General features: G+C 38.6%; 1 protein-coding gene across 2 annotated transcripts in view; it reads left to right on the plus strand.

Annotated features, from left to right (window-relative positions):
* Positions 1-2573, plus strand: part of NPSR1 (neuropeptide S receptor 1) — a 239043-nt gene extending 236470 nt beyond the window's left edge. For both annotated transcript variants that reach the window (XM_056118230.1, XM_056118232.1), the window contains 2 exons: positions 1462-1642; positions 2483-2573. In XM_056118230.1, the coding sequence (XP_055974205.1) occupies positions 1462-1642; positions 2483-2573 (272 nt within the window). The remainder of the gene's footprint in view (positions 1-1461; positions 1643-2482) is intronic.
* Positions 2574-23225: the final 20652 nt, after the last annotated feature.

Raw genomic sequence — 23225 nt, forward strand, 5'->3', positions numbered from 1 at the left:
CACTTGAAGGGGAATTGTATTTTTGGAAGAATACTTAACAAAATATTTTGTTCTGTATAAAATAAAATTAAGTTTTCAGACAATCGCAGTTGTACATAGGGCTCATACCTGCATGAAGGTCTATTTTTGTGATGGCTGTCTGAGACATGAGTGAGATTCTGCCGGAACCACAGAGGAGAATGAGCACCTCTGGCAACTCAGAGCCTCTGCCCCTCACATACAAACACAAAGCAGACATTTTTCAAAATATCCCCAAAGGCAACTTTGCCCTTCCAATGTCCCAGAGTCACTATTCTGGGCCATCATCAAGGTTAGTCATCAGACCCCAAAATACCCATTAGCCTTTGTGTTTCAATTTCCTTTAATATATTTTCAAGGTCTGTGGAGAAGCAGGAGAGAGAATGTGTCGTGAAAATTGAGGTACAGTCAGCCCTAAAAATGTCTTTCTCTGTATATAAGGGCATTAGTCTGCATTCTCCAGAGAAACAAGAGGCAGGAAAAGGAGAGAGAAAAGTAAAAAGATTTATTATAAGGAATTAGCTCATCTAATTTTGGAACTGAGAAGTCCCAAGATCCACAGAATCTGGAGAATTGGTGGTATCATTCCCATCTGAGACTGAGTCTGCAGGCAGGAGGCCAGAGCTCCCACTAGATCTCTCAAGCAGAGAGCTCAAATCCTTCCTCACTCCATTCAGACCTCTACTCAGGCTTTGTTGGACTGAATTAAACCCAATGACATTGAGAAGGACAATTTGCATTTCTTAGTCTACCAATTCAAATTTTCATCTCATTCAGGAAAGTTTTCACAAAAACACCCAGAAATAATGTCTAGCCAAACAGTGGGGCATTTCATGGACCAATCAAAGTTGACACAGAAAATTCCCCATCATAATCTGTATTTCCATTTTCCACCTCTCTCCTCTGGGAATTTGGAATCAAACACAAAAAGGGTCTCACACACTGAACCAAGTGCTGTGAAGAGGGTTAAAGCATGGGTGTTCTCTTGAGTAATTCACTTAGAAGCAGAAAATCAACTTGAGAATATTGGACTTTGGCCAGGAAGTACCCTTCCCCTCACCTAAAACTGGGAGATTCTATCTGTTCTTCCTTATTATCCAGAATCTCAAGGACTTTGCTGAGTTGCCCTCCACATTGTGGAGGTTGAGAAGTTAAAGTCACACCCACTTGATCTCAGACTTTTAATAAAAAGTCAAAATAGTTATCATATCAAACCCTCCCCTTCCAGAAACTCCAAGAAACTCTCTGCTCTAGAAACAAAGCAATGGAATATGTTTGTATTGTGTGTGTGTGTGTGTGTGTGTGTGTGTGTGTGTGTGCGCGTGTGTTTAAGAAAATGGGATGATGACATATTCACCTGTTCAAGAGAGTTTTGAATGATCCCGGGTGTTAAGAAATCTAATTTCTGTGACCCACTGTCAAGCTAATTTCTCTTTTTCCCAGCCTTTATCTGCTGCTGGAGTCCATACTTTCTCTTCGATATTTTGGATAACTTTAACCTCCTTCCAGACACCAAAGAGCGCTTTTACACCTCTGTGATCATTCAGAACCTCCCAGCCTTAAACAGTGCCATCAACCCTCTCATTTATGGTGTGTTCAACGGCTCTGTCTGTTTTCCCTGCAGGTAAGGCCACTTCTAGATCACACACTCTGCGCTGGTCACTGCACTCACACTCACTTGTATCTTCCTTGTACCAGAGCTCTCTAGCAGTGGGTCTCCAGATACTAAAGAGGACAAATTTTCTACTAGCAGAACCATTCAAAACCAGGCTCAGGCCATAGCCTATGCCCTTTCTTCATGATAGCAGGTCATATCTACAATTTCTTTTTCCTCTGATTCAGAGCTTCTACATATCAGTTACCTCAATACAATGTCCTTGTTACAGCAGGACAGATTACAAATAAATAAAGACTCAAGAGATATGTGATATTATTGAGGTTATGTGAATAATTAGTTACAGAACTGAAATTAGATCCCTCCCACAACTACTCAGTCATTTTGCTAATTTTCAGCTGTCTTCCTGGAGAAGCTACAGGGAGTAGGTGGAGAAATCTACTGGCAATAAAATAGTAGGGCAGGTTTAAGACCTAAGCAAACTCAGATCTTTTCTATACCAAGATTCAATTCCTACTATTGCTGATTCATGGCTAAGTGTAATCTTAGTTAAATTATTCAACTTCCCAAAGTCTCAGGGCTTCCTTACCTGTCCAATAGAACTATTGGTAGTTGTTCTCTCTTTTCAGGGTTTCTGTGTCCAATGGACTCTGGTTCTGACCAGTAGAAAGAAGGCTTGTGACATGAGGAAAGCAGATACGGGATATTACCTGGGAAGTCTGTCACTATGTATAATCCCTATTACCTGGGAAGTCTGTCACTATGTATAATCCCTAGTATATTCTCACAGACATGTTATTTTTTCTCAAGCCAAATTATTTTTCATTACCTGGTCCTTTTTTTCTCTAGGGAGCAAAGATTGCAAGATTCCAGAATGACACACCGAGAGAGAGCTGAGAGGCATAAGATGCAGGTTTTTCCCAAGCCAGAATTCATCTAGAACTTCAAACAATGTTTTCTAGGCTGACTGGTCCATGAGCTCGCCTGGGTCTCTTTCACCACCTTGGGCACTTACACAGAAACTGATTTCTTCACCATGCCTCTGTTGTCACTTAAGGAATGCAGAAAGCAAGTTTTCTGATAATGCTGTGTTACCTGCATCAGTAAATACTGGTCAATATTAAATCACCAACTCTTCAAACCAGCCAGGAAGGATGGTCCGTCTCTCTGTTATTTACAGCCACCCCTCACTTCATCCCGCTGCTCAGTACCAGGGGCATTGCTGGATCAGTGTCCAGGCTTGGGGAAGCCGAAGATAGGAAACCAGCAGAGATTAAAGAAGGAGAACTGTATATGAGCCTCTCAGTTACAATTTAAGAAGTAAATAAAATATTCATCTAGGCTGAGATTTTCCTCCCATTTTTTGGATTGGAGGTTGAGTAATTGTGGCCAATAAGATGTTTGTCCTTGATATGCCAACAAATTCATTTTCAGACATTGGCTCTTTTTGTTATCTCTGCAGATGGCCTTGTTTGGCAGACAGGCATGATGGAAGCAGCCAACCTCATAGTCCCATTGTAGCAACACATGCCTTTCATAAAAAGAACAATCATTGGTCCTCCAATACAGGGGCAAAATTGAGAGTTACTTGCCCTGAAAAGAAGAAAAATGGGGTTGAAAATCATGAGCCTCTAACAACCTCTGAGACTTGGGGCCTGAGCCTCAGAAGTCAGTGGGGTGCTCTGAGGTATCTCCCTTTACCTTTCACACTTAGGCTGCTCTGGGCTCTGTTCCCACACCCAGAGATGCTTCTTTCCTTACTAAACACTGTGGCTCTTCCAGGCATGATGTTTTTATAAGTTCTTCACCATTTTTGCATGCCTCAGCCATTGTCTACTGAACACCTCAGCCAGGAAGTACTGGTGGGGCTTATTTTAACAAGTCTAGAGTTTGGTATTTATCAGCATAATACAAGTGAAATGTGACTAAATGTTTTCCAGTCAATTTTTACCATTGGATTTTTCCATAAGTGGAAATGGCATCATTTAATTTGATTATACATACATCCCTCCTACAACTCTAGGATGCGCGTGAACTCCTTATTTTTAGCCTCACATACGTTCTTGACATTAAAATCTCCTTGGCAAAATCCTCCTTCCCAGAATTATTCAGAGCTTAAAATTTTTTTTTGGCTCACTGCTACTGGAGTCATTAAAATGTGCAGTATATTTTAATAGCACTCCATTCCTCATTATAGTGTCAGCCCAAAGACTGCCTGTTTAAGGTCACAGCAGCATTTTCCCCATAAACTCTCTTTTCAATTTCATCTGATTTACGGGAAAGTATCTCTTTAGGCAGAAACCAGAATCCTCACTTATCACTTCATTGCAATTTTCACCTGAATTTGAGAAGCCCAAATAATTTTGTCTTATATCTACACAACTATTTTGAAGTCCGTTTCACTCTCTGTCCAATCAGCTAAATGTGAGCAGTGCTGGAAGCTTTGAGTGGTTGAGAAGTGCTTTTCAACATTGTACTTTAAATCAAGATGTGCCACAGAAGATCCACAGAATTGTTGCTAAAATAGCTGCCTGCATGGAAGCCAATTAATGGAGCAAAGTCTGGCCGAGGTCCTAGACCGCCACACAGCAGGCCTGGCTTCGCTTGACAGATGACTTCCATCTCTGTCAAGTTCTGCTCTGCAAAAGACATAGCATGTCTTAGCTGTCTTATCCATCAATTGCTTCTAAAAGTTAAGGGGAGCATGGAATAAGGGACTCCTGTGCTTTTCAGAAACTGGACTGTGTTTTTAGAGTGGATGCAATGCTGCGACCCTCATTTCCCACAGGAGACTGAAGATAAGACAATGGTGTGGTTACTACAGAATAATCTGCCATTAAAAATGAAACTTGCATTATATTGGTGCGAATTCTAAAATTTTTATTTCCATGTACTTACTGAGATGGGTAAATGTGCTTTATTTAAATGTTATGAGACAACAAGTTTATGTATGACCTTAGGCAAATCATTTCATGTTTCTGAATATCAATTGTCTTATTTCTGAGATAGGAGTAGTCAGGCTAGAGCTAGAGCAGAGGTTCTTTACAGATACACACTTTGAGACTGCAAAGACTCATATTTCATAAATGGTAGTCAGAGCTGCTGGCATTCTTTCCCTGGAGGACTAATGATACTGATACATTGCTGAGTCATTTGTCCTTTATAAGGTATAGACTTCTCGTCTATCACCATGCTGTTTAAAAAAAAGTATCATTGTCCAATGAGAAAATATAAATTCTTAAAGAAAATGAGAAACTTATTGTTCTCCTATCACTACTTGTATCCTTGGGAGATCAGGTCAGGTTCAAAAACCCAACAGAATGTTATAGAAAAAAAAAGAAGGTACTTACTCCCTCATGAAGATATCAGACATGTGTGGTTATGACAAAGGATCCAAGTCAAAACAATTTTGAAAAGAAAGCCTCTTTAACAAATGGTGTTGGTAAAACTGCCACATTTATGAAAATGAAGTGTAAGTACTAGTTAACACCATATACAAATATTAACTCAAGCTCAGTTGATGTCAGACTTAGATGTCAGAACCAAAGCAAACAAAGTAAAATATTATAGCAAAATATAAATGACACACTTTAGAGCCTCAATATCAGAAACATATTCAAAAACTCTAAAGGCAAGTGTAACAAAAGTAAATGAATTTGGGTACATCAAATTAATATGTTTAAACACAGTAAATTACCAAAGTAAATTACCACATAAAAGGCAACCTAAGGCTTAATAAAAGATATGTGTACAGTATCTATCAACAAAAGGTTAATATACAACATATATAAAGAACTCTCAACTCAACCAAAGAGAAAAAATAAAACTATTATGAAAACAATGGGCAAAAAATCATGAACAGAAACTTTTGTAACGAAGACATGCATATGGCCCACAAGCACAGGAAAAAGTGTTCAACATCAATTATTATCATGGAAATACAAATCAAAACCAGAAATGAATATCATCTGAGGCCCCTGGGAATGGCCTAAATAAAAAATATTGGGGATGAGAGTCATTGTACAGCAAGTTGAGCTTGCCTTGCATGCTAACTGGGTTCAATCTTTAGCACCCTGTATGGTCCCACAAGCTTTCCCCACCCCGTCAGGAGTGGTTTCTGAGCTCAGAGTCAGGAGTAAGCCTGAGAACCTCTGGGTTCTCTCCCCCTTGCCCCTGCAAAATAAAAAAATTTAAAAAGATTGGAAACAGAACATGATAATGAGGAAGTGGAAGGAAGGGGACCCTGGAGCAGTGCTAGTGGGGATATAAACTGGTTATGCCTCTATAGAAAATGGTGTGAAGATTTGTCCGAATAATGAAGCACCAGAATATTCACTGTGACTTTTATCCAGAATCTAAAATGCTGATGCAAAAAAATATATTTGCAAACTCACATTCATATAGACTTCATTCACAGTAACCAAAACATTGAATGAGTCCAAATTCCCACCAGCAACAGGTCACTGGATAAAGAAGCCACAGTATATCTTCACTATTCAATATATAGCACTGTAGCACTGTCCTCCCATTGTTCATAGATTTGCTCAAGCGGGCACCAGTAACATCTCCATTGTTTTTGGCATATCAAATACTCCATGGGAAGCTTGCCAGGCTCTGCCATGCAGTAGGGATATTCTCGGTAGCTTGCCGGGCTCTCCAAGAGGGACAGACCCGGGTTGGCCATGTGTAAGGTGAATGCCCTATGTGCTGTGCTATCGTTCCAGCCCTATGTAACTCTATTAAATACTACACTTCTATAAAAAGTATGATACTGTGCCAGGTTTTGGGGTTTTTTTGTTTTTTTTCTTTTTTGGTGGGAGAGGGATTGGGCTAAAGCTTGAGGAGATAACAAGTAAAATAAGTGAGCAAGTGAAAGATTTTATTCGTTTCAATCATGTGATATAAAAATTATTCAAGTAAATCAAATAGCAAGATGAAACAAAACCAACTTCCAGACTCAATTAAAACTATGGTGATAACCAGAAAGAATGTGGACAGTGGGTGAAAAAATGAACTGAGGGGTCTTTTTGGTTATGGGATGACACATTTGACAGTTTCAATCATATGTGATGTATGAATTTCTGACAAAACTGGCAAGAAACAAGAAAGCTAAAAAAATATTGCTTAGCCTCAGGCACAGGTAAAATGCAGATCACAAAAGTAATTTGTGGTTAATACGTTTAGCCATATTGTAAGAGAAAATTAATGTTTCTACTGAATGAATTAAACATGATTGGTTAAACTTTGCTCAGAATTATATGGAGAACAATTTCACTGAAGTTTCATTTTATCAAACAACAATAAAGTCTTTTTACTAGCATTAATTTGATATTAATAAAAAGAAGCAATGTATCAATTTTAAATCAAATAAACATGTTATTTAAACTTTCTTTTTGCTTTAATTGGACAACTAGCTTCCTTTATACAACTTTATTTATACAAATCCAGAAATGACTCTTCCTCTTCATTTCACACCCACAGTGTTGAAAAGAACCACAAATATGGGTCTGCTTAGGAAACAAGAAAACAAACTTATTTAAAGAAGGAAATAAACTTGGCTCTTCTAGACTAATCTTAGGTGAACTACAGACAGACTTACAATTCCCTTATCATTTTAATAGTCCCATTTTGGATGTTGAGCTACCAGGTTTCCTGCAGCTTTTGTATTGCATTTGATAGAATAGAATTGCCCTACTTAGGGGCCAACTCCTCATTTCCTTTGACCAACTTCATTTTGCTTTTGGAAACATGAAAAATTCACACCCCATTTCTCTGCAATTGCATTGTAAGGATGCATTTATCCGCAGCAGGGCTGATCCAATTAACATTTTTAAGTGAAATTTCATGCCTATAGAATGCTAAAATGAATAGAGCCTAGGCTCAACCAATGTCATGATTTTCAATCTGCTCATGAATATCCAAAGAGGTTTCAAGGAGGTAAGTTTGACTTAAGAATCTTACACCTAAACAAAAATACCTAAATTCAGAGAAAACTAAATGCAGTTAAATCTTTCAGAAGTCTTTGAATCTGCTAGAATAAAGGTAGAAAGTAGATTACCATTAGACAGTGATACATAAGAGATACAACAAGAATGGTTAGAATAAATCACTAAAATAATATAAATGAATATTAATATAAATAAATATAAATGGGCTGGAGCGATAGCACAGCGGTAGGGCGTTTGCCTTGCACACAGCCAACATGGCCGACCCGAGTTCGATTCCTCCGCCCCTCTCGGAGAGCTCAGCAAGCTACCAAAAGTATCTTGCCCGCACGGCAGAGCCTGGCAAGCTCCCCGTGACGTATTTGATATGCCAAACACAGTAACAACAAAGTCTCCAATGGAGACGTTACTGGGCCCACTCGAGCAAATCGATGATCAACGGGAGGGCCTTTACTTTACTTTTTAATATAAATGATATAGCAGGAAGTTTTAGAATCAAAATTATTAAAGAAAGACTATTCCCTCTAAGATCAGGGACAAGACAAGGTTGCCCACTATTACCACTTCTATTTAATATAACACTGAGAGTACTTACCATAACAGTTAGGGAAGAAAAAAATATTAAGGACATCCAAATAAGAAAAGAAGAAGTCAAGCTTTCACTATTTGCAGATGACATACTATACTTAGAGAACCCTAAAGCTTATACCAAAAGGCTCCAAGAAACAGTAGATATGTATAGTAAAGTGGCAGTTTTCAAAATCAATACCCAAAAGCCCAGGGCTTTCCTATATGCAAATAATGAAAGAGAAGAAAATGATATTTAAAAAAATCTTGTTCACAATTGTGTCTTAGAAAATCAAGTACTTCGGAATCAGTTTAAGTAAGGAAGTAAAGGATTTGTACAAAGAAAACTACAAAATGGGCTTCAAGAAATAAAAAAAGACATCAGAAAATGAAAACACATCCTCTACTCATGGAGAATTGACATTGTCATGATGGCAATAATCCCCAAATCATTATACAGATTCAATGTGGTCCCTATAATGATAACCATGACATTTTTTTAAAGAAATTGATCAAACACTTCTGAAATCCATATGGAACAATAAACCTCCATGAATATTTAATGAAACCCTTGGAAAAAGAAGATGGGAGGAGTCACCGTCCAATTTCAAACTGTACTACAAAGCTGTAATAATTAAAACAGCATGGTATTGGGATAAAGACAGACCTGCAGGTCAATGGAATAGGGTTGAATATCCTGACACAAACTTTCAAATATATGATCATTTAATCTTTGAAAAGGGATCAAGAAATATGAAATGGAGTAAGGAAAGCCTCTAACAAGTGATGCTGACAAAACTGGACAGCTATATGCAAAAAAATGGATTCAAATCTCTATCTAGCACCATACACAAAAGTCAGATGAAAATGGACTAAAGATATCAACATCAGACCTGAAGTACTTGGAAAACAATGTAGGCAAAACCTTCCATAATATTGAAGCTACAGGTATCTTCAAAGATGAAATGCCATTGACCAAGCAAGTAGAAGCAAAGATAGACAAATGGGATTACATTAAACTACATTAAACTGCACCTCAAAAGAAACAGTGACCAAAATACAAAGACAGCCTGTGGAATGGGAAAGGTTATCCACCCAATATCCTTCTGATAAGTGGTTAGTATCAAAAATATACAAGGCACTGGTTGAACTTTACAAGAAACAAACATCCAACTCCATCAAAAAGTGGGGAGAATAAATGAACAGAAACTTTCTCAAAGAAGAGATTTGAATGGCCAAAAGGTACATGAAAAAATGCTCTTCATCACTAATCATCAGGAAGATGCAGATCAATACAACAGTGAAATATCTTCTCACAGCACAGAGAGTGGTACACATCCAAAAGGACAAGAGCTGACACAGGTGTGGGTATACAGGGATTCTCCTTCATTGTTTGGAATGCCAATTAGCCCAGTCTTTTTGAAAATCAATATGGATACTCCTCAAAAAACTAGAAATTGAGTTCGCATTTGTCCCAGCAATACCACTTCTGGGAATATACCCTGGGGCCCAAAAACACACAGCAGAAACACCATATGCACTTCTATGTTCATTGCAGCAACACTCACAATAGTAAGAATCTGGAAAGAAGCTGAGTGCCTGAGAAAATGCGAATAGATTAAAAAACTCCAGCACATCTACACAAAGGAATACTGCTCAGCTGTTAGTAAAAATGAAGTAATGAAATTTTCCTATAAATGGATAGTCATGAAGAATATCATACTGAGTGAAATGAGTCAGAAGGAGAGGAACAGATATAGAATGACTGCATTCATTTGTGATATATAGAAAAATATACATATAGTAGAAGACTAATATCCATGACCAGAGAGGGACAGATACAGAATGACTGCATTCACTTGTGGAATATATATATATATATGTATATATATATATATATATATATTAGAAGACTAATATCCACGAACAGGAAAACAAAGGCTAGGAGGACTGGAACCAAACACAAGTGTGTGTGAGGGTAAAATAGAGAAGGGACCAATATGACAATAATAGCTGGAAATAATCACATTGGACAAGAACTGAGTGTTAAGGTAAGTAAAGGGATATACTGGATAACCTTTCAGTCTTTGTTTTGCAAACCCCAATATCCAAAAGAAAAGAGACAGAGACAGAGAGACAGAGACAGTGACACAGAAAGAGGCAGATAAACAGACAAAGAGTCTGTGCCTACCATAGAGGCAGGCTGGGATGGGTGGTCATGGGAAGGAAACTGGAAACACCGGTACTGGGAACTGTACACTGGTGAAGAGATAGGTGTTAGAACTGTATGTATGATTGAAACGTAATCATGAATAGCTTTCTAAGGGTCTATCTCACAGTGATTCAATAATCACAATCACAAATCACAAATCATCCTGTTATTCGTCGATTGCCTCGAGCAGGCCCCAGTAACGTCTCCTTCATCCTAGCCCTGAGATTATATTCAAGGCTCTTTAGGAGAATGAGACCCATCACTGTTACTGGTATTTGGCATATTGGGTACACCGCGGGGAGTTTGCCAGACTCTGCCGTGTGGGCAGGCTACATTCGGTAGCCTGCCAGTTTGTCCAAAGTAGGAATGAGATAATAAGATGTCATAATAAGATGTCGTGCGGCTGCGTGGTTCCAGGAGCTGGTTTTTATAGTCTTTGAGTCTTGGCCGTTGATGGGATTACACGGCGCCAGGGGGCCAGTTGGTGGGTGTGACCCCCACCTACTGGAATTTGGAGGATCTGGGTGGAGGATGCTCGGCCCAAATCTGAGTAGGCTTGGAGATCTCGGCCCCAGAACCCGCGTGACTTTGTCCCTCTGCCAGTACCTTCATGTGTGCGGAGAGTGGTCTCAGCATGGTGGTGGCTGGTCCTGAAGGTCTTTGGCTGCTGGAGCTCTGGTCTGGGTGGGGAGGAAAGCTCAACCTGCTCCCCTCCAAGGGGCCCCGGCGAGGACAGTCAGGCGTGGGGGCAGAAGACTGCACTGTTCTCTTCCAGGAGCTGGTTTTTATAGTCTCTGAGTCTTGGCCGTTGATGGGATTACATGGCGCCAGGGGGCCAGTTGGTGGGTGTGACCTCCGCCTACTGGAATTTGGAGGATCCAATTTTATTCAATAAAAAAAATTTTTTTAAAAAAAGAAGCTAATCACATTGCCATCACACTGCCCTCCCGTTGTTCATCGATTTGCTCAAGCGGGCCCAGTAACATCTCCATTTTGAGACTTGTTACTGTGTTTGGCATATCGAATATGTTAGGGGTAGCTTGCCAGCCTTTGCAGTGCAGGCAAGAAGATACTCTTGGTAGCTTGCCAGGCTCTCCGAGAGGGCCAGAGGAATCAAACCCACCCAGCTTGGCCCGGCTGGCTGCACGCAAGGCAAATGCCCTACTGCTGTGCTATCACTCCAGCCAAAAAAAAAAAAAGTTAATACTTGATCAAAAAAAAAAAAGATGAAGCCACATTAGTAACTTCTCTTTAAAAGGGGGAAAAATAAATGACAAGGTCACTCAAAAATGTGAAAGGCAAGAATAGAGAGAACCAGAACCAAGACAACTAAGACAAATAGAAAACACAGAGGGAAGATCCAAATATATTAGTTGCTATAATAAATGAGGGCGTTTGTCTTGCACGTGGCCAACCCGGCCGACTCAGGTTCAATTCCTCTGCCCCTCTCGGAGAGCCTGGCAAGCTACCAAGAGTATCTCGCCCACATGGCAAAGCCTGGCAAGCTACCCCTGACGTATTCGATATGCCAAACAAAGTAACAACAAGTCTCACAATGGAGATGTTACTGGGTCCGCTCTAGCAAATCAATGAACAACAGGAGAACAGTGTTACAGTGCTACAGTGCTACACTATTGATTAATGGTTATCAGACTATTTAAAACCAATATCTGTTGTATACACATGCCTAAAGGGATATAGATAAAGTCTGACATAAACAGAGTGGAACAAGGAATTCTGTGGAAACCATAACCAGACAAAAGCTGTAAGGCAGAATCATTAAAGACTAAATATGTTTTAATGCAAAACATTACTCAGAGAGTAAAAAGAGACATTTTATAAAAACACGTTTTAGTTCAGTAGGGTTATTCAAATTTCTGTATACCAAACAAAGCCCCAAAGTATATTTTTTGAAAGTTGTCAAAAAGAGAAAAAAGAGATCCATAACCATAGTTAATTCCATAGTTACATTTAATTCCAGTAATTGTAGCAGACAAACATTTAGGATCACCTGGATAATTTCAACACCATATGTAGGACAGACAGAAGAACCCTTTATCCCAGTGCCCTACAATAAAGTTTTTTCATGCACATATGAAATGCTACAAAAGTTGATCATATACCAGCCATGGAACAAGTTTCAAACTTAGAGCAGACAGCTCATTCAGTCTATTTTCTCTATCACAATGAAGGTATACTAGAATTCAAGAGCAAACATATGCCAAAAAATTTCCCATATGTTTGGAAATACTTGTAAAATAGAAATGTAATTCTCAATTATATTGTTTAAAAGAAAGTAAAAGAAAATAAAAAACAATTCCAAAATATGAAACATTATGAAATGTGAAAAACACACTATCAAATGTGTGAGATATAGATAAAATCAAACAAATATGTGGGATATAGAGGAAATCAAAGTTAAGAAGAAAAATTTCAAATCAATGAAAAAGTCATCCATCTTATAATATTTGGAAAATTCACAAAATAAACCAAGAAGAATTAGATAAAAGAAAACAATAAGAACAAGATTAAAGTTCATAAATAGAAAGCAAATATATTGCAAAAAAGTCTTTGCAAAAATAAAATTCTGAACCTGAGGAGCTCAAAGGAGCAGACTTTCTTTGCGAAAACCCTTGGTTTGATCTGCTGAATGTGACCCCAAAAATCAAACATCCAAAAAAGAAAAACACTAAAATTTCTTTCTTAGAAAAATCCATGAGCCTCTAATAAAAAATGGAAGAGGAAAAGAACAATGCACAAATTATCATTATTATTTTAAGACTATCATTGTAGATCCTGAAGTCAATTAAATATAATCAACATAAGAAGCAGCAAAAAATTGTGTTGTCATAACTACTAAAGATAGATTGCCGGGACTGGAGCACAGCGGGTAGGGCGTTTGCCTTGAAAGCGGCCGACCCGGGTTCAATTCCTGGCATCCTATATGGTCCCCTGAGCACCGACAGGGGTAATTCCTGAGTGAAGACCAGGAGTGTAATCTCTTGGCATTGCTGGGTGTGACCCAAATAAGAAAAAAAGAAGAAGAAAGATTGCCTTCACTGGTGATTCCTACCAACATCTAAATATAAAACAACTCCCAATTTTGTACATTCATCAGAAGACTAGAAAAAGGGTGATGTTAAAGTGATTCGTGTGTGACTGGAGAGTAGCTCAAAGATTGAACACTTGGCTATCATGCAAAGAGCCCAAGTTGGCTATCATGCAAAGCTCTCATATATGTGGGGGTGTCAGGATATTCAACCCTGTTCAATTGGTCTGCAACTGTCTTTGTTCCAGTACCATGATGTTTTAATTATTATTGCTTTGTAGTAGAGTGTGAGGTTGGGGAGGGTGATTCCTCCCATTTTCTTTTTTCCAAGAATTGCTTTAGCTATTCATGCGGACTTATTGTTCCATATGGATTTCAGGAGTGTTTGCTCCATTTCTTTGAAAAATGTCATGGGTAACCTTAAAGGGATCGCACTGAATTTGTACAATGCTTTGGGGAGTATTGCCATCTTGACAATGTTAATTCTCCAATCCATGAGCAGGGGATATCTTTCTATTTCCTTGTATCCTCTTTTATTTCCTGAAGTAGCATTTTGTAGTTTTCTTTGTACAAGCTCTTTACCTCTTTAGTTAAGCTGATTCCAAGGTACTTGATTTTCTGAGGCACGATTATGAATGGGATTGCCTTTTTCATATCACTCTCTTCTCTCTCATTATTTGCGTATAAGAAAGTCATGGACTTTGGGGTTTGATTTTATAGGCTGCAACTTTACTATACAAGTATATTGTTTCTAGGGGTTTCTTGGTAGAGGCTTTGGGGTTCTCTAAACATAGTATCATATCATCTGTGAATAGTGAGAGCTTGATTTCTTCCTTTCCTACCTGAATGCCCTTAATATCTTTTTTTGGCCTAACCGCTATTGCAAGTACTTCCAGTACTATATTGAACAGAAGTAGAGAAAGTGGGCATTCTGTTTTTGTCCCTGATTTTAGAGGGAAATCTCTTAGTTTTTCCCGATAGAGGATGATGCTTGCCATAGGCTTGTGGTAGATGGCTTTGAATATATTGAGGAAAGGCCCTTTTTGTGCCAATTTTGGCAAGAGTTCTCATCATAAATGGGTGCTGGATCTTGTCAAATGCTTTCTCTGCATCTATTATGATCATATGGTTTTTATCTTTTCGTTTGTTGATATGATGGATTATGTTGATTGATTTCTGAATGTTAAACCATTCTTGCATCCCCTGGATGAATCCCACTTGGTCATGGTGTATGATCTTTTTGATGAGTTGTTGAATTCTATATATGATTATCTAATCTTTGATAAGGAAGCAAGAAATGTGAAGTGGAGCAAGGAAAACCTCGTTAACAAATTGTGCTGGCTACAAACTGGACAGCTACATGCAAAAAACTGGGCTCCAGATCTCTACCTAACACCATGTACAAAAGTAACATCAAAATGGATTAAAGACCTCAACATCACACCAGAATCCATAAGGTGCATCAAAGACAAGGTTGGCAAAACCCTCCACGACATTGAAGTTAACGATATCTTCAAACATGACACGCCACTAGCCAAGCAAGTGAAAACAGAGATAAACAAATGAGACTATCTTAAACTAAGAAGCCTCTGCACCTCAAAAGAAACAGTGACCAAAATACAAAGACAGTCTACAGAATAGGAAAGAATATTCACCTAATACTCATCCAATAAGCTGTTGATATCAAGGATATACAAGGCACTGGTTGAAGTCCACAAGAAGAAAACATCCAACCCCATAAAAAATGAGGTGATGAAACAAACAGAAACTTTCTCAAAGAAGAAATCCAAATGGCTAAAAGGCATATGAGAAAATGCTATACATCACTAATCATCACAGAGATGCAGATCAAAACAACAATGAGATACCATCTCACACCACAGAACTGGCCCACATACAAAAGCAACCAGTGTTGGCACGGATGTGGGGAGAAAGGGACTCTTCTTTACTGCTGACTGCCGACTGGTTCAGCCCTTTTGGAAAACACTATGGACAATTCTTAAAAAATTAGAAATTGAGCTCCCATTGGATCCAGCAATACCACTCCCGGGAATATATCCCTGAAAGGCAAAAAAAAGTATAGTAGAAATGACATCTGTACTTGTATGTTAATAGCTGCTCTGTTTACAATAGCCAAAATCTGGAAAACATTCGAGTGCCCAAGAACAGATGACTAGTTAAAGAAAATTTGGTACATATGTATTAAAGACCTCAACATCAGACTGGAATCCATAAGGTACATTGAAGACAAAGTTGGCAAAACCCTCCATGACATTGAAGCTAATGGTATCTTCAAAGATGTCACGCCACTGGCCAAGCAAGTGAAAATAGAGATTAGACAAATGGGACTCTCTAAAACTAAGAAGCTTCTGCACGTCAAAAGAAACAGTGACCAAAATACAAAGAGAGTCTACAGAATGGAAAAGGATATTCTCCTAATATACATCCGACAAGGGGTTGATATCAAGGATATACAAAATACTGGTTGAACTCCACAAGAAGAAAACAACCAACCCCATCAAAAAATGGGTGACGAAATGAACAGAAACTTTCTCAAAGAAAAAATCTGAATGGCTAAATGGCACATGAGAAAATGCTCTACATCATTAATCATCAGGGAGATACAGATCAAAACAACAATGAAATATCATCTCACACCACAGAGACTGGACCACATCCAAAAGACCAAAAGCAACTGGTGTTGGCGCGGATGTGGCAAGAAAGGGACTCTCCTTCACTGCTGGTGGGAATGCCGACTGGTTCAGCCCTTTTGGAAAACAGTATGGACGATCCTCAAAAAATTAGAAATTGAGCTCCCATTTGACCCAGCAATACCACTCCTGGGAATATATCCCAGAGAGGCAAAAAAAAAGTATAGTCGAAGTGACATCTGCACTTGTTTGTTCATTGCAGCACTTTTTACAATAGCTAGAATCTGGAAAAAACCTGAGTGCCCGAGAACAGATGACTGGTTAAAGAAACTTGGTACAACTACACAATGGAGTACTATGCAGCTGTTAGAAAAGATGAAGTCATGAAATTCATATACAAATAGTACTACATGGAAAGTATTATGCTAAGCGAAATGAGTCAGAAAGAAAGGGACAGACATAGAAAGATTGCATTCATCTGGGGAACATAAAGTAACAAAATAGGAGACTACACCCAAAAATAGCCGAGATAAGTACCAGGAGGATTACTCAATGGCTTTGAGGACAGCCACACACGCTAGGGAAAAAGGCAGCTCAGATAGAGAAGGGAGCACCAAATGAAGGGTGTTGGGAGGTTCCTCTCAGGATGGGAAATGCGTGATGAGAGTAGACTATAGACCGAACATGATTGCCACTCTATGTCTCTTTTGCAAACCACAGCACTCAAAAGGAGAGAGATAACAAAAGGGAATGCCCTGCCACAGAGGTAGGGTGGGATGGGGGGATGGGGAGTGGGAGGAATACTGGGACTAGTGGTGGTGGAGAATGGGCACTGGTGGAGGGATGGGTATTTGATCATTGTATAACTGAAACCCAAGCACAAATATTTGTAAGTTTACACCTGTACCTCATGGTGTTTCACTAATAAAAATTTAAGAAAAAAAAATTGGTACATCTACACAATGGCATACTATGCAGCTGTTAGAAAAGAAGAAGTCATGAAATTTGCATATAAGTGAATCAACATGGAAAGTAAACGAGTCAGAAAGAGAGGGACAGGCATAGAAAGATTGCACTCATTTGTGGAATATAAAGTAACAGAATGGGAGATTAACACCCAAGAGTAGTAGAAATAAGGACCAAGAGGTCTGCCCCACGTCTTGGAAACCGGCCTCACATGCTTGGGTTAAAAACAGCTCAGATACAAAAGGGAACACCAAGTAAAGGATGTTGGGAGGACTCATTCGGGTTGAAAGATGCGTGACGAACGTAGACTGAACATGATGGCCGCTCAATACCTCTACTGCAAACCACAACACCCAAAAGGAGAGAGAATAAAAGAGAATGCCATGCCGTTGAGGCAGGGTGGGGTCATGGGGGATGGGATGGGGGTGGTGGGAGGGATGCTGGAAACATTGGTGGGGTAGAATGGGCACTGGTGGAGGGATGGGTAAAAGATTATTGTATGACTGTAATGCAAACACTAAAGTTCCCGAGTTTGTACCTGTACCCCACAGTGATTCACTAAAATTAAAAAAAATAACAAAGCCCAAGTTCAATGCATTTAGTTGACAACGTATTTCTCACATTTTGGAGCACCCCCTAAAAAATTAAATTTTATGACTCATGAGAATTAAAATTCTACAAATGCATTATTAAAAAAAAAAGTAACAAGCCAATGTTTCTAAGGGGCAGGGCACTTCTGGTAGTGCTCAGGACTTACTCTTGGCTCTGTGCTCACTCAAGAATCACTTCTGGCAGGTTTGGCTGACCATAAGGGATGCTGAGAACTGAACAGAATCAGTTATTATTAAAGCAAGGCAAGCACCCCACCCACTCTACTATAACTCCAGCCCAGAAGCCAATTTTTTTATGAAAATATACAAAAATTTCAAATTAAATACTAGCAAATTTGGTGCAGAGCACATTCCTTGCATTTCTGAGACCCTGGGTTAGATCACCTGAGCACTGTCACTGTCCTCCCGTTGTTCATCAATTTGCTCGGGCAGGTACCAGTAACGTCTCCATTGTGAGATTTGTTGTTATTGTTTTGGGCGTATCAAATACACCACAGGTAACTTGTCAGGCTCTGCCATGCAGGCGGAATACTCTTGGTAGCTTGCTGGGCTCTCTGAAAAGAACGGAGGAATCGAACCGGTTTGGCCACGTGCAAGGAAAACCCCTACCCACTGTGCTCCAGATCACCTGAGAAATGCTTGAAAACCCTCAACCCCTCAAAAAACATGCTATTGATGTTTTATGTGTGACTGGAGGTAGCTTGAAGGACGTGAGCACTTGGCTGTCATGCAGAAGGCCCAAGTTTGATTCATTTAGTTTTTTTTTAATTTAATGCATTTTTAAATAAAAGAAAATATTCAAGGGATTTAACATCTAGGCATGTTGAAAGATTTTTGCAAGCACAGGTTAAAAATAAACTTTTAAAGATTATGTACAAAAACTTAAAGGAAACAATATGCAATACATCTAATAGTGAAAGTTTTAAGGCATTCATTATCTTTTATTTTTTATTCCATTTTCTTTGTTTTATTGGCTGCATCTGGTGATCCTCAGGGGATTACAGGTTCAAACTTATGTCCTGTATGCAAAACATGTACTCCAGCCTATTGAGCTTTCTCTCCATCCCTGAAACCTTCCTTTTGAAACCAAAAGTGAGTAAAGATTGCCAGCATCATCTTTCTATTCATTTTTGTGCTGAGATTCTAAAAAATGCAATAAAGCCAGATAAAAATAAAATAAACTAGTAAGCTTAATAATCGGCACAATATTTGATTAAATATATCAAATAAATGATAATTTTAGTTAATGAATGATATTAGTAATGTTACAAGGCAAAAGTTCTATATGCAAAATTTAATGGCAGTTTTCAGATAACAACAATAATACAAAATTAATTTTTAAATTACTTACAATGACTTTATAAAACGATGTCCTATGAATGCATTCTTAAAACTTACATCAGGAGTTGAGGGGAAGACCTGCAGTTCAGCAAATACAGCACATGCAGCACATCAGACTGTTCCTACTGAGAGATTTCTCACTAACAAGGAGAAATAAATTTGTCAAGATTATTTAGTGGAAGACTAAACATTATAAAAATGATGAGTATTTCACAATTTATGTATAAGATGCAATATAATGTCTATAAAATCTCCAATAGGAATTTTGCAGATTTTGACAAAGTACCTCTGAAAATTTACATAAATATGCAAAGAGGCGAGACTGGCCACGACACTTGACCAAGCAGGAAAAAAATTGAAACAGTTTAAGCAATGAGATATTGCCATAAGTTCATAATTAGAAAGTTTTGGTGTTGGGTAAAGAATAGTAAATTAGTAAATAGAACAATCCTTATAGACAGGAAAACCTGATTTATTTCAGAGGCAGAATTGCAGAGGAAAGAGAAAATTGCATCACATAATGCTAGAACAATTGCTCATTTATATGGGAAAACGTTAAAATAAAAGTCTGGTAAACTATATGCAAAATTGGTTCCAGATGGAGAATAGATAGATCTAACTGCTTAAAACAGATTAACCTTCAAGAAATAATATAGAATATCTTCATGATCTCAGAATAGGGAAAGAGCAAAACACAAAGCACAAAACCCACCAACCATAAAGCAAAACACTGATAAGTTTGATTACCTAAGATTAGAAACTTCTGTTCATTAAAAGACATCATAAAAAAAGTAAAAGGATAATATATCGAGTTTGAAATTATATTTTCAAGACATATAATGGACCAAGTTCTAATACTTAGAAGATACAAAATGCATGCAAAAATTCAAATGGCATCTTTTATTGTTTGGAAAGAATAAAAGACGTGAAAAAATGAGAACAGACCTGATTTTAGAAAATGACTTGTCTAAAGTCAGGAGTGAAGATGCCAGAAGGAAGGAGAATTCCATAAACTTTCTCCCACAGCAAAACCTTCCTGGAATAATAGACTGAGCACAGAACTTGATCTGAGTTCTGGCAGGGAAGCACAGTGGATCTGGACACACATGTGGGAGAGGAGAACAGATAAGAGAGGGAGTGCAAATGTGAAGAGACAGGAAAAGGGATCAGGGTGGTTCCAGAGTGCAGGTCCTGGCAAAGTACTAGAGAGATGCGAATACAACCCACTGGCATAACATGTAAGTGACTAGGACAGGGGTCATGTGATTATAGAGGTTGGAGGAAAAGGTCCTGAAGCATAGCAAGAGTACATTTGATTCAGTGGCTTGTCTTCAGAGAGTGGTGGGCATATGTAGCACAGTGAAGAAAGCACAGCATATATGAGAAAATCCACTATATATGGGATGTTGCCTCTGTCAGCAGGTGTGGCTAGAAGCCATTTCTGCAGGGAGAACATAAGCAGGGAACAGCTGCCATGTCAGAGGTAACATCACCAATACTTATTTAAGTATGGCCCTAGAACACTGGTACGTGTGCTCAGTAAGACCCTGTGGGTCTTCGCCCTGCCCACTGCTGTACAGTACAGTAAGTCAAACCAGACCACTAAATCCTTCATGGTCAGTCTATGTAGCTGACCGACTTGGACCCTGCCCAGTGCACCAGCTCCTTCAAACACTGGCTGCCAGGAAAGATGCTGTCCCAGCCCTGTGCCACACAGCACCGCAGACATCAACTATCAAGTACTTGTGAAAGAGAGCCCTTGGCTGACCATCAGACCCTCCCAATATAGGGGCTCTGACAAATTGCAACATTGCTCATCAGAAACCATCGCCCCTGCCGATGGAGAAGGAATTTGGCTCATGGCTATCTTTGATCTCACACATGCCTTACTTAGTTCTCTGAACTCTGCCTCCCAAGTCCTTCACGCCTGGTTGAAATAGACCAGTGGCCACCAGAAAATCAGCATACAGGGCATTCCAATAGACCTTTCCAAAGAACACAGATCATCTTTCAGACCTGTTTAAATATCACATGCAATTACATGCATGAGAAACCCTTATTAAATACAATTGTATTGTAAACAACAAAATCTCAATAAATAAAAAAATTAAAGAAAAGCTTATGGCATGCATATATGTGGAGACACACATGAATTGTCCATCTAAAAGCACCAAAGTCCAAATTATCTTGGTGCCATAGGCCTATCCAAACAACCCTAACACATCACCAGGAATTGCTGCCTAGATGTACAATTGCAGACAGAAACTGACTCATGAACCCTATTCCCCTAGCAGCTACAAAAACCCAACTCTCTGAACTGCTAAGGCTGAGCATTTGTGACTACAGTCTTCACTTCCCACTCAGGCTAGCTAGGCTGTGACATCATATAGGGTGTTAGACATCAGCAACTGTGAATCCTGGACCAGAGTTCAGGACAGTTAGACCTCAAAGGCAGAGATAATAGCTACAAGGCCTAGGACCTCAAATCCTCAGGAAGCATCCAGTCACTCAAATCCCCAGTGACCATCCAGTCTTACACAAACTCAGAGACATAGACACAAGTCCGATATGGCAGTTGCCAATCACTAGTCGCTTCTCAAGACAGCTTGTACTTGGAGCTCCATTCCTAGCCACCACGTAGAGCTAGAAACAATGAATAAACAAAGGATTTCAGCTGTATCTACAAATTTCAGAAAGATCCTCAACTGCGTCAGTCTTGTCTCAACTGCCTACGAAGGGCTTCAAAGAAACCACCCTTTCTTTAGAGTGAAAAAGTCAGCAGAAGAGACCATCAGTAAGGACAAAAAAAATTGGTAGAAAAGAAAAACGAAAATATTCATCCAAACAGAAGTAAAGGACTTCAAGTGTATAATAGCTAAGCTAAAAAATTTAATAATTAGCAGACTTACTGGGCAGCAGAAAGGAAGAAACCCAAACCCAAATCAGTAATCTCAGAGATAAGATGCCTTGCATCATAAATAAAGAAAAGATGAAAGAAAAAATAATTTGATAAATGAAGAGATCTTAGGATAAGTAAATAATATTAAGAGAAACAACCTCTGCATCATAGGAATTCCAGGAGAGGAAACAGAAAAGAGTTACTGGTGAAAGAATAATAAGGATTTCCCCAGTCTGAGGAAGGAGGCATGAACTGATCCAAGAGACTGAAAGAGTTCTGAAAACTTAGCTTCAAAAGAAGAATGCCAAGGCACATCATAATCGAAATGGCAAAGAGCAGAGAGAAAGAGAGAGAGAGAGAGAGAGAAAGAGAGAGAGAGAGAGAGAGATTTCTAAAAGCAGCAAGAGAGAAGCAAAGACATCATCATAAAACTTCCATTAGATTTCTCAAATAAAACTATTATCAAAGAGGGAATAACTTGATGTAATCAAAACTCTGAAAACCTCCAATCACTCAGATTTGAGAGTGTAACGTTCTCAAAAGGAGGGGAGGGCAAGATATTTACTGTCTTTAAACCATGTCTGAAAGAAATAATAAATTGTTACCTATATAAAGAAAGAAAACCTCATTCAGAAGCAAAGAGATGCATAAAAATCATAAAATTGGGGAAGAGAAAGTATCTAAGGGATTACACAGAAAGAGCTCTAGAGTTATATGCTTTAAACTTGAAAGGGCAATGATCTTAGAACTTAAGATAAAACTACATAGTATCTTCAAAGCAAAAATAAACACTTAGAAGAAAGTAACAAGAAGAAACAAACAGATGCGGTTCATTACATAAAAAATTCTTGTAACAAATTTAAGTGCAGAAAATAGTGAAATACTAAAGGAACAAAGTCAAGGGCAAAACACCCAAAATATTCTAATACTAATTACCTGCATAAGAATAGTTTCTTTACTATCAATACATTGACTAAAAAGGCACAGAGTACTTGGATAGATTAATGAACAAAATCCAACTTTCTCAACATAGGTTCATAGTGAAAGGATGGAAAGCAATCATAAAGGCAAGTGTAAATTAAAAAAAAAAAAAGAAAAGAAAAAAAAGCAAGTGTAAATGAAAGAAAAGGAAAAGAACAAAAAAATTAGAGTAAATGTTTCTGATCTATGATAGGAAATAAGAGAAAGGAATGGACATTACTAAATGACTAAGGAATCAATATACCAAGATTCCTTAACTCTTATTGCCACAAATTTAAAAATTAATGGGCAGCAAAAATTCATAAAGCAACTTCTAAAAGGACTTAGTGTGGGAAGCCAAGAGCCCTCTCATAGACCCTGGCCGTGGTTC

The sequence above is a fragment of the Sorex fumeus genome, unplaced genomic scaffold (genome assembly GCF_029834395.1).
Source record: "Sorex fumeus unplaced genomic scaffold, SorFum_2.1 ptg000037l, whole genome shotgun sequence".
NCBI lineage: Eukaryota > Metazoa > Chordata > Mammalia > Eulipotyphla > Soricidae > Sorex > Sorex fumeus.